Source organism: Palaemon carinicauda, chromosome 18 (genome assembly GCF_036898095.1).
Source record: "Palaemon carinicauda isolate YSFRI2023 chromosome 18, ASM3689809v2, whole genome shotgun sequence".
In the NCBI taxonomy this organism is placed as follows: Eukaryota; Metazoa; Arthropoda; class Malacostraca; order Decapoda; family Palaemonidae; genus Palaemon; species Palaemon carinicauda.
Window position 1 is genome coordinate 27,406,118 of NC_090742.1, and position 12,500 is coordinate 27,418,617.

The 12,500-nt window shown below is 35.6% G+C and overlaps 1 protein-coding gene across 1 annotated transcript in view; it reads right to left on the reverse strand.

Moving 5' to 3' along the window:
* Positions 1–12,500, reverse strand: part of LOC137657736 (agrin-like) — a 640,734-nt gene that overhangs the window by 6,671 nt on the left and 621,563 nt on the right. Inside the window, exons 26-33 of the mRNA XM_068392194.1 lie at positions 10,174–10,375; positions 8,410–8,563; positions 7,686–7,793; positions 6,259–6,520; positions 5,597–5,761; positions 4,627–4,877; positions 2,904–2,985; positions 2,321–2,449 (exon numbers count right to left, since the gene is read on the reverse strand). Of these exons, the coding sequence (XP_068248295.1) occupies positions 2,321–2,449; positions 2,904–2,985; positions 4,627–4,877; positions 5,597–5,761; positions 6,259–6,520; positions 7,686–7,793; positions 8,410–8,563; positions 10,174–10,375 (1,353 nt within the window). The remainder of the gene's footprint in view (positions 1–2,320; positions 2,450–2,903; positions 2,986–4,626; positions 4,878–5,596; positions 5,762–6,258; positions 6,521–7,685; positions 7,794–8,409; positions 8,564–10,173; positions 10,376–12,500) is intronic.

The following is a 12,500-nucleotide window of genomic DNA, read 5'->3' on the forward strand; positions in this document are numbered from 1 at the left end:
TTGCAGATACTAACCTCAATGAAAATTATTAAGTATGGAAGATTATTGTTGTCAAAGGAAGCTACAACTAAAACAACATTAGTGGGGACAAAATTGATAGTAGTGATAAAAACGTTTTTATTAACAGTTAAAAAAATCTGCACTAACATTACTCGCAGTAACGATAAAAATGGTGCTGGTAGTGGTTTACAAAGCATTAATAATGATTACACCAGAGATGTTGAGGACGAAGAAGATGTCGCCATTGCTTGCAAACATTTTTTCAATATGGAGAATCTGGTACTGCTTCTATCATTATCCTCATTATTATTATTATTATTATTATTATTATTATTATTCGAATCACTCTCCACCTCTCTGTCTGTCTATCCGTCTCTTAATATGATAAATCCTGTTTCAACGCATATATGTTTTACATTGTTTGCAAACAGCGACATGAAAGGGGCGTTTGTAAACTGCGACATGAAAGGAGCGTTTACAAACTATGACATGAATGGGGCGTCTACAAACTACGACAGGAGAGGGGTGTCTACACACTACGACAAGAGAGGGGCGTCTACACACTACGACAGGAGAGGGGCGTCTACAAACTGTAACATGAAAGGACGTCTACAAACAGCGACGGAAAGGGGCGTCTATAAACTACGACATGAGAGGGCATGTGCAAACTGCCACACAAGAAAGTCATCTACAATCAGCGATATAAAAGGAGCGTCTGCAAACTGACATGAAAATGGTCTCTACAAACCGGGATATAAAAAGGGACGTATACAAACTGCGACATGGAAGGGGCATCTACAAACTGTGACATGAAAGGGGCATCCGTAACATGAGAGGGGCATCTACAAACTGCGACACAAAAGGAGTGTTTACATACTGTGGCATGAGCAGAGTGTCTACAATCTGCGACATAAAAGGGAAGTCTCCAAACTGTGGCATGAAAGGGGCGTCTACAAACTGCAACATAAAAGGGACACCTCCAAACTGTAGTATGAAAGGGGCGTCTCCAAACTGCGACATAAGAGGGACGTCTTCAAACTGTGACGTGAAAGGAGTGTCTACAAACTGTGGCATAAAAGGGGCGTCTACAAACTGTGATGTGAAAGGAGCGTCTACAAACTGTGACATGAAAGGAGCGTCTGCAAACTGTGACATGAAAGGAGTGCAAACTCTGTCATGAAAGGAGTGTCTACAAACTCTGGCATAAAAGGGGCGTCTAAAATGTGACATGAAAGGAGTGCAAACTCCGTCATGAAAGGTGTGTCTACAAACTCTGGCATAAAAGGAGCATCTACAAACTGTGACATGAAAGGAGCGTCTGCAAACTGTGACATGAAAGAAGCGTCTACAAACTGTGACATGAAAGGAGTGCAAACTCCCTCATGAAAGGAGTGTCTACAAACTCTGGCATAAAAGGGGCGTCTAAAATGTGACATGAAAGGAGTGCAAACTCTGTCATGAAAGGAGTGTCTACAAACTCTGGCATAAAAGGGGCGTCTACAAGCTGTGGCATGAAAGGAGCGACTACAAACTGTGACATGAAAGAAGCATCTACAAACTGTGACATGAAAGGAGTGCAAACTCCGTCATGAAAGGAGTGTCTACAAACTGTGACATAAAAGGGGCGTCTACAAACTGTGACATGAAAGGAGCGTCTACAAACTGTGACATGAAAGGAGCATCTACAAACTGTGACATGAAATTAGAGCCTACAAACTGTGACATGAAAGGAGTGCAAACTCCGTCATGAAAGGAATGTCTACAAACTCTGACATAAAAGGGGCATCTCCAAACTGTGACATGAAAGGAGCGTCTGCAAATTGTGGCATGAAAAGAGCGTCTGCAAACTGTGGCATGAAAGGAGCGTCTGCAAACTAACATGAAAGGGACGTCTACAAAGTGTGACATGAAAGGGTACTCTGCAAACTGCGACACGAAAGGGGCGTCTACAAACTGTGGCATGAAAGGAGCGTCTGCAAACTGTGGCATGAAAGGAGCGTCTGCAAACTAACATGAAAGGAACGTCTACAAAGTGTGACATGAAAGGGGACTCTTCAAACTGCGACACGAAAGGGGCATCTACAAACTACGACAGGAAAGGGGCGTCTCCAAAAGGTGACAGGAAAGGGGCGTCTACAAACTGTGACATGAAAGGAGACTACAAACTGCGACACGAAAGGGGCTTTCTGCAAATTGTGACATGAAAGAGGCGTCTACAAACTACGACATAAACGGGGCGTCTACAAACTGCGACACGAAAGGAACGTCTGCAAACTGTGACATGAAAGAGGAGTCTACAAACTGCAACACCTTTCCGTACCTCTCTTTTTTAAAATCCAAATCGGCCTCTTCCGCCATTTGGTTTAATAACTGGTGTTCCACTTCGTCGTAGTTGAGGTAGTCGTAATCAGGGTGGCTCCATGGAACGAACATTTCGCTTTTGTTGAAACTGCAATAGCCAGGTCGTTAGTGTTAAATACTCCCGTTAAAAGTTAATGACCTTGTTAACTACAATGATCTGGTTATTGAAATGAAATGCTAATTTATTTCTTCAGGTTATGCTGATTTCACTTGATCATTATAAGGGAAGAATAAATATTTTAAATTTTAATCATTATAATGAATAAATATTAAATTTTTCTATAAGTCTTATAAGTCAGTGTTAAAACTGTTTAGCGTTATCATGTTCTCTAATGACCCAACGATCATCATAAATGTTTTTCTTTAATTCAAGGTCTCTTTATTTACTCGTCCCAATAACAAACTAGCTTTTCTTGAGCCCACTTTGAATATTTTTTCTCTGAATGGAAAAATCTACTTATAGTACGCAGAACAAAGATTCAACTTATGAGAAATCTTCTTAAAGACAAAATAACTTAGCGCTTGTGTTATTTTAAACCAACCTTAAAAGAAATTGTCCCGGGTACAACACAGACGTCGATCCATCGAATTGTATGGGTTGGTCCAAATCTATATGCATTAAGGCTGTGGATGAAAGACGAAAAGGGGAACATACAATTAGATTTCAACTTTTATTTTTTTTTATTTTTTTTTTTTTTTTAGCAAATTTCATACCGTATCGGATATCTTTGAGAACTTGTACTGTAACCAAATGGCAATTTAAAGATATACTTTATTTTCATATATTTTTCCTTCATTCATAGAACTCAATTTTTTCTTACAGTCAGTTTTATATGGTTTTTGTAATCAGATTCTGCGCTAACTACACTTTTTTGTAAGTCTTTAAATATTTCATGCGTAGAATATTTTCCGTAATCAGCCATTTGTAGAAAACATAAAAAAATTCTTAGCATAATTTCTTCTATAACTCCAGATTTTCTTTTTCATAATTATAGCAAAAGAAAGAAGATAATAAGATACACTTCCTAAAATCATTATATTCAGATTTTGAATTTTAAGTCGATAATGTTAGAAAATAACTTTGATAAGGATAATAGATATCAAACGTAAGAAAAACTCACAAATTTACTTTGTTGTTATGATGAAATTATTTTAGCTACCAGTGATGATGGTCTTTCCTACTTGGTTACTTAGATTTTATATTCAAAGCAGAAAATTATGAAAATCGCGTAACTTTAGTCCTAACTAACTTAAAAAGAAAAAAAAGAAAAATTATACTAAAATACTGTCATTTCTCCTGACATATTTCTCATACTATGTTTCTTTTACCAGCATTCATATGCAGTCAGAGGAGAATCAACTATAAGAAGACGGGGATAAAATTAGAAGGAAAGTGGTAACACTGGGAAAGTAATGACGGAATCCTCATCGCAAATGATGGAGAACTTTTGACAAAAAGATGTCAAATATCAGTTTAATATTATTTTTTTTTCCGAATGTTCGTCCCCAGAGATTGAGTTTTAAAATCGAACGATTTGTTGCAAAAAATTTTTGAGTTTCAAAATGAAAATCTTTTTAATGAAAGTACTTTAGCTACATTCGGGTATCAAAAACCCGCTTACTTATTTATTTTTTCTTAACAAAATATACTATAATTCAATTTGAGTTTTCTTTACTTTTTCATCAAGTTTTGGGTCACATGGAATTATTAATAAGAAAAGATTTAACGTGGAAATGAGCGTGTTTACTAAAGGCGAGTATTTCGTTGCATTCTGGGTTAAACCTTATTGATATGTTATTCTTTAGGACCGAGGATAAGGTAAAGGAATCAAATGGAACTGTTACATCAGCCTACGAATATGATGAGTTACTGATTTCATGTTTCTTTTCTAAAAAAATCTTTAGTCCATTGATTTTGTATTTATTTTTTTCTTACCGTTTTGATACCATTTAAAGACAATCAGAAAAGATGAAACCAAACTGGTAAGTCGGGATAGTAGACAAAATGATCTAATGATACGATTATTAAAAGAATTACATTTCCCAGTATTTAACGATTGGTACACATCATTCATATTATTCTATACAAATTTAAAGGTATATTAATTTGGAATGTCAATATTTCAAGTTCTTCATAATCTAAATAGGTTCCTTATGAGAGAAGAGACCCATATACTATATACAAAACCTCTGGGGTTAGAATAAAAATAAAACAAATGAATTAAAAATTAAAATCTTAAGCCTAACCAAAATCCTTGATCTTACCTTGGTCGCACAGACGACCAATGAACATGAAGGAACATTTGCAATAGAAATCGTTCAGAAGAGGCACACAGATTGCCGCATTGAAGCATGGATTCGGAAGACATGGTGGACCGCGGTATCTGGAGACGCCCCTCTGTTCGGTAGCAGCCTCCAGCAGACGGTCGTAAACGACGCCGTTGACCAGAAGGCGCTGCAGGGCTCCGTCTAGCCCGACTAAGATACCCGAGTCTCGATTTACCATATACCATAATCTGAAAATAGAAAATAAAGCCAAATGTCTTTAGGAATACGCTTCAAATTTCAGTATTCCGTTTGAACTCTGGGTTATTTGAAGTCTGACATTCCATTTACTTACCAAGTTCCAGCTGATAAAAAATGAAAAAATACGAGCGTGATTGAGCAGTGAAGCATTCACTGCACAAGCTATAATGTGAAAATAGAATCCTTTGTGACGTGCTTTGAATTCTGATATTTTGTTTGATCTCTGTCACTTTTATCAGTAAAATACGTCATTTGATAAACGAGTTACAGTGTTAATAGACACCAAATATGTACACGTTCTAGCGCAAATATTTTCGTTTGTTGAATAAACATAGACAAACTGTATATATTCTCTCGTATAGTTTCCTGTTCGAATCTCTCCCCCTTTCTCTCTCCATCTATCCGTCTCTTAATATAGTAAATCCTGTTTCAACGCACGTTTGTTTAAATATATATATATATATATATATATATATATATATATATATATATATATATATATATATATATATATATATTATATATATATATATATATATATATATATATGTATATATATATATATATATATATATATATATATATATATATATATATATATATATATATATTAGTCTAGAGAGAACAGAAGCTTACCCACAATCACACTAAACATTTTCTCGCAGAAACTACCATTAAAACTTTACTTAATGCGTTTGAATACACTTACTTGAAACCTCCAAGGTACACTGGAGTATTCAGGGTTAAGGTGTTCGGTGGACCGGGCGCCTCGCAGGTGACAGGGGCATCTTTGTCCAGCTGAAGGGAAGCCAACCCTCCTTCCCAGGTGGCCACAACTCGATGCCAATCGCCTTCTTTTATTGCTCTTTTAGATCTGTAGGAACCAAGATGAGAGAGATGTCATGAGTGACAGAGGGTGACTATAGATATGGGCTTATACTGCTATTACCGAACTTCGTTATAGCAGTTTATATGTGCAAAGTCAATCTCAATACAAGCTTAGGGTTGACGACCATGATTTGTAAAATGCCAAGATTTACTAGAACGTGCATCAAATGTTACAAGTCCGGTGCAAGTGAAAGAGGTTTATGACTGGACGGGGAATAAATGAGAGTAGTAGTAATAATATGCATCGTAGTAGTAACAGAATAGTAAATAAAGATGGTAATAGTAAATGTTCTTCTGCCGTTACTTTCAATAAATGTCATTCTTCCGCTATTCAAAAAGGAAAACTTTATAGCGTATTTTACAATTTATAAAAACTAAAATGACCTACCATGTTGCCTAGCTGTACTGCATTTAGTTGATTAATAATAAAAAGCATTAAATGTGTTGACAAGCCCTTTTGTGAAGGCATAAAAACATTCTTACGTCAAGTTAACCACTCCAGGTCCAACATCAAAGCGAAACTGTACATATCCCGCTGCCAAATTTAGGCTGATGAAGTCCCCCTTATGGCTGGGTCCCTGGCCGCCATACAAGAGCATTCCATGAGGCGCCCTTGCCAAAAACCACAGCTCTAAGGTCAAGCCCTCGGACACACCTTCAGACCGAGGTAGAGACAGGTATCCATCCCCACTCAAGTCTGCGATTGGCCAGGATTCTTCCAGGTCGAAGGTGTCCAGAGGACTGTCTGTGCAGAAGGGCAGAAGCAAAGCATTACCCTTCAGTGGCTTTGACACATTTCATTACTCCTCAGTAACTAACTTCCTTACTCATCAGAAGATTGCAGCAATTTAATCACTTCTCACTTGCTCACAGAAACTTAATTAATGCCCAGTAATTTACAGAGACGCCATCTTTCAGAAAAAAAATAAAACAAAAATATCTTACCTACCAGAATTCTCTGTATAATTATACTAATCGAATCATTCGCAGAGCAACATTTGCCATCTAAGCGAAAAGCAGAGATTAAAAAACACTATCATACCGAAAATAAATCTGGAAATCTTTTTCTTTCCTTATATCTATTCTTAGGGAAATAATTAGGTCACTGTTTAAATTTCGGGGCTGATTTGAAGAGAACTATTTTCACGGTATTAGCACCAAGGTTGGAAAAACAATTAAAATTAAAAATGGTCAAAAAGAAATGCATGCTAAGTTGCAGCTCACAAGTCGAGTTCAAATGCAATTCACGTTTTTAAGAATAGATACAGTCACCTTTAATGTTTACTTTGGAGATTTTAATTGATCAATTCTATGCTGGATATTAAAGGTTGATAAGGTAATGTTTATTAATATCTGTCGTATGGAAAATATTTAATGATTAGATATGAAAGCTGAAGTCAGAGAGTTGTTAAATACTTTTCAAAAACCTTCATGTCTCACAGTAAACGTAGAAAGCTGCTAATTTGCATAGATCTCATAAAAAAAATGAAATTTTAAAAATTTTAGAAATTTTTAAGGTTTAGTTCAAGTAAAACAAAATAAATATATATAATTGGAGTTATAAAGAAGACTTTCTTAACCTAAACATTGAAGTTTTAGCCTTTTAAGTAATCATCTATGAATTATACTAAAATAAATTAAATAAAAAACTGTAATGATTCTATTAACTTTACGAGGTTTAATTACTATAATGAGCTTAGCAGTATCCAAATTACGAAAACAATAACTTTTCAAAAGCTTCTGCACAGAACACAGTAATGGACTTATTTTTGCATTACATGATTGTCTCAAATATTTTGTCTATTATTTTCTAGACAAGAAGCGTGATGATATAAATGGGATCTATCAAAATCAGTCCTTATAGGACATGGAAAAGCTTTATCAACCACAGGAGGTCCGTTACTTCCTACCTGGAACGCAGTGAAGTGTGCTGGAAGCCAAGAGCGTCTGACAGCTCGTTGTTGGGGGACACCTCAGCTTCCGGCAACCTTCATTTATGGAAATTTCACATCTGACGCCTGCAGAGATAATAATAATAATAATAATAATAATAATAATAATAATAATAATAATAATAAAAAAAAAACTTGTACAACACCCATTCATTACTCACCAATAAAGCTCGTGTATTAATGATTTCCTCCAATAAAGAGCTTGTATTTAATCTATTATGTATATATATGATGATTGATTGTTTCTCAGTATCATGATTTATTACCTATAAATAAAATTCAAGTAAAGGTTTTACGGGTAAAGTGATTACGAACCAGCACTACTCTCGGGTATCTTGGTCTGGTTTTATATTCGTAAAAAAATTCCAAAAATTATCTTATTTGACACCATATCTATCTATCTATCTTTATATATATATAATGTATATATATATATATATATATATATATATAATATATATATATATATATATATATATATATATATACACGAGAGAGAGAGAGAGAGAGAGAGAGAGAGAGAGAGAGAGAGAGAGAGAGAGAGAGAGAGAGAGAGAGAGAGAGAGAGAGAGACTTTATCAATATAAAGATTCATCTCGGAACTCAGCAAAGGAAATATTCCCCCCTAGCCAGGCACGCTCCTTGCCTTGAATGCTGATCGTTGAACTGAATCCTTAATTACCTGTATGGGTCTTGGGACATTTGCAGACGTAAGACGTGGTATGCTGAGAGCTGTGACATGTCCCTCCGTTCCTGCACGGTCTCCCTGCGCAGGGCGACGGTCGGCAGTCGGTGATGTTGTATCCGTGGCTTACGCTACCAGACCTTCCCCAAACCTGTTGGTTAAGAATATTATCATTGTCCCTATCATCAATATTAAGCAGAAGGTCGAGTTGATATATTGAATTATCAAAGGGTTGGGCGATATTGGTTGCATTCAGAAACTCAACCCACATATACTGTTAATTCATGATCTCGGAGTGTATGAACGGACTCCTTATTTGCTGATTAATTTACTTTAAATAATCTTTGTGTTAACGGTAATTACAACAAACACATTAGTTGACATGGCTCTACGCGATTTGTTGGTCAGTTATGTAATAAGTTGGATACATTTGATCATATGGAATTTTTAGGTAACTTGAAAAAATAATTTTCTTGCTCCACAAAAAACCATAAACATAAGACACTTTACTGATTAAGAAGAGGAGTTTGATTCTTGTCTCCTTTTCCATTTCTCCGTCGAAGAGGTTTCCCAAGTAATTGAATTCTGGCAATCAAAGGCTATGGAAAACAAACCCAGCTGTCTACATTTGCTAGAATGAACAGCATTATCTGTTTCTAGGTGGGACACATTGAAATATCTCAAGTAAGATGATAATCTATAAACTATGTAAACTCTTAGTTTGGCTACTAGGTTTGGTGGGAAGTAACACACCTAACCAAAGGTGGACGTGTTAGATACGATGATGGGAGATTTAAAATGCTATAGCTTTCTCATTATACTTTCTCTCTGCAAATACGGAAAGTTTAAGAATCTGACTAGTGTCTTTCAGCAAAGCCTAGGGCGGTCATATAGGTGTAATCTCGTCTTCATAAGAAGAACCTTGCTCTTTTACTATGGCGTCTCTGGCCGCATAGATAATCAAACTAAAGTCGATCAGTTATCTAGTTTTTAATGGCTTTCATTAATTCTTCACATGAAGGAGATTAAAATCAATTCAAGATAGCTTCATAACAGCCTAATCAAAGCTTATTATTTTCCATATGTTAGGAAATTTTGGTCACGTCGATTTTTCACTTAATTAGGCCTGGTAATATACTTGCTAGGAAGTCTATCACTATAGAACAATTGTCAGTGACAGCAATAAACTCACATACATTGTTTACTTCAACTATAGGAAAAAAAGAAGTGATTAGGACTAGAATGTATACTTTATCAAAATTATAAGTAAGCTTCTTTATAAGCTAATGGAAATCTGAATACTGATTGAATTCAAGAGCGAACCTTCTGTTGCTGCTCAGTAACAGCAGACACAAGACAGTCTGATTAGCGCCATTGAAGTCTCCAAGGATGGCCAGAAATACCTTGGGTCGCGGGATTGTTCAAATCTCATTTATAGAGGAAATTAAGTCTCCCAATGCCATATAATTATTCCAAACATTTTATATTTTCTAAAAGGTGTTAAACAGAAATTCCGAAACGGCAATACAGAAAGATTATTTATGTAAAGTCGGTTTAAGTATCACACGTAAATGGAAAATGACATATTCTAAACATTATTTCAAACATTTTACATCACAGCGAACGTTCTCATCATCTTTATCGAGGAATACAATTTTTCTAAAAAATTCCAATTCCATTTTATATACCGGTGGCTTTCTTTGATATGAATGAGTCTAACCTAAGACAAGATTCTAGAGAACAAAACTACAAAACTCTTACCAGATCAAGGTCCCTTTGTCCTACTTTAAGAGAGTAAACACAACCGGATAGACCCTTCTTGACGCCGACGTTTTCTATGATTTTGGGTATGACGGAGGGTACCCCGCCTACGTACAGAGGGGCGTGGATGTCGAGGGCGCGGTGCATGCCAGAGGAACGCCCTGAAATGCTCTCACCGACACCAATTTGAAGCAATGCATCCCTGGTGACATATAGGGTAACAATAATAAGAACTGATAAGAAATCACCAATAGGAGGAGTAAAAATATGTTAGTTTAGGGCAAAGCATTCAATAACCTAACCAGTAAGACTGATCAAGTTAGCAAAGCCGTCATTGTGCAAGAAAATATATATATTGGGATATGTAATACTGAAGAAAAGATTATGGTATCTATTAATGATAATGATAATAATGAGGAAAACTTTAAACATTTTTGTACTGTCGAGACTAACGACTCAATAAAGCTTACAGTTTACCTGTTGCATCACTTGTTTTGATCACCTTAATAGAAATATATGACTTGTGATATTATTCTATTATGACCACATAAAAATACAAGACTACAGTAAAATACGCAGTACTGATATAAACAATGCAACCAGAGGAACGTTTAAGGAGGTGCGATCTTTAATTCAGAAATTTGTCTAAATTTCTAATTAAAGATATGAATTTCTAATGACTAATCTAAGGCAGAATGGGTATGATGATTGCTGATATTTATCATCATATGGTGAGGATGGATACCTTTCTATACGGGGTGGGGGTATCTTTTCACAGCAATGAAGGAGAGTGATCTAGTTTTTCGAGATCGAAGCAGTTGTCCTGCAAGGCAATATGGCAGTAAATTTTGACCGGGTAGATCACAACGATTTCTACTTGACAGTATTCTTCTCCCTTTAATATGAGTGTGTGTGATGGCAAAAAGCTGCTTGAGATAATTTTCTTTGCTGCTGACAGCATATGCTCTTCTGGTCATGTACATCTTAAGATAATCTTGGTATCGAATACTACACTAGAAGGAGGAGGTGTTTTTCTAGCAACACAGTTCAGATATGAGTGGCAGGAAATATGAAGTCTCCTCTATGAAATGAATTGACTCACGCCTGAGAATGAAAGAGGATATATCTTTTACTACATTAAAAATGATAGATGTTGTATCTTTCCCACTCCTTGAGTTCACTGTGAGAGCTGTTATGTATTATGAGTAATTTGCACTGTAATACCATAAGTGATACGTAGCTGTTATGTATTATGTGTAATTTGTACTGTAATACCATAAGTGATACGTGTATTGAAAGTAATGTGCAACATACTGCATTGATAGAATGTGAATCTTCTTACTTTTGTGTTGCAGGAGATTAAAATCTTTGAGTGATGCTCATTTGTTATTATTGTATTTTTGATCCAGTTGTATGTTTATTTGACGTCAGTCACAGGTCAGAGCTGAAGCGTTGTAGAGGTTGCTGGCAGCAGTCACAATAATAGTAACAATAATAAATGTAAAAGCTTTTTATATATTTGATATTAGAAACCTCTCAGCCATTTTCCTTCAATTGTACAAAGATGCTGAGCTTTCGCTACCTTGTTGAAGGAAATTGTACTTCACATTAGATTCTCCATGATTTTTATGCCCTTATTGTTGGTCATTTGTGATCAGATAAAAAAAATTGATACAACAAAAACAGAAAATCAAAATTTAACCAAAACTTTCCTACATTTGTCTGTTCCTATAAAGGTTTTTAAGTGATTCTAACTCAACAAGGTTTTCTCTGTCTAGATGCTTAGGTGCTATAGAAGTATATACATTTCTTGTAACATCAAACGGTTAATTTTCTGCAGATTTAAGGGCACTAACTTTACATTCATCCAAACGACGGGCTCCAGTTACTCCAAAATTGCAAATAAGGTTTGCTTATGGTTCACTGAAACGAGAAACCAGGCACTGACTGCTTTCGCTGCTTTCATTATTAAAGTTGGCATTGGAGACTTCAACGAGCTTTCACATTTAGGAAAAATTTATCTTTACAATTCATGTCTCTTCGACAGTTTTTATAAAGTTAGTTAACAAAACTCTGAGAGTCTTATGATATTACTATCGATTTATATCAACATAAGACTATGAAGGAATCCTCCCCAAATAAAAAAAGAAAGAAAAAAAAACTTCTTCAGTCAGACAATACGATGATTAAAAAGTGAGCTCTGGAATATATAATTCTAAGCTTGTGCTGGATCTGTAACTATGACTGATATAATGGTCATATTCACTTAGAGGGTGTAAACAATCTCCTAATGACAAAAGATAAAATATTACAACACTTGTGGCCTA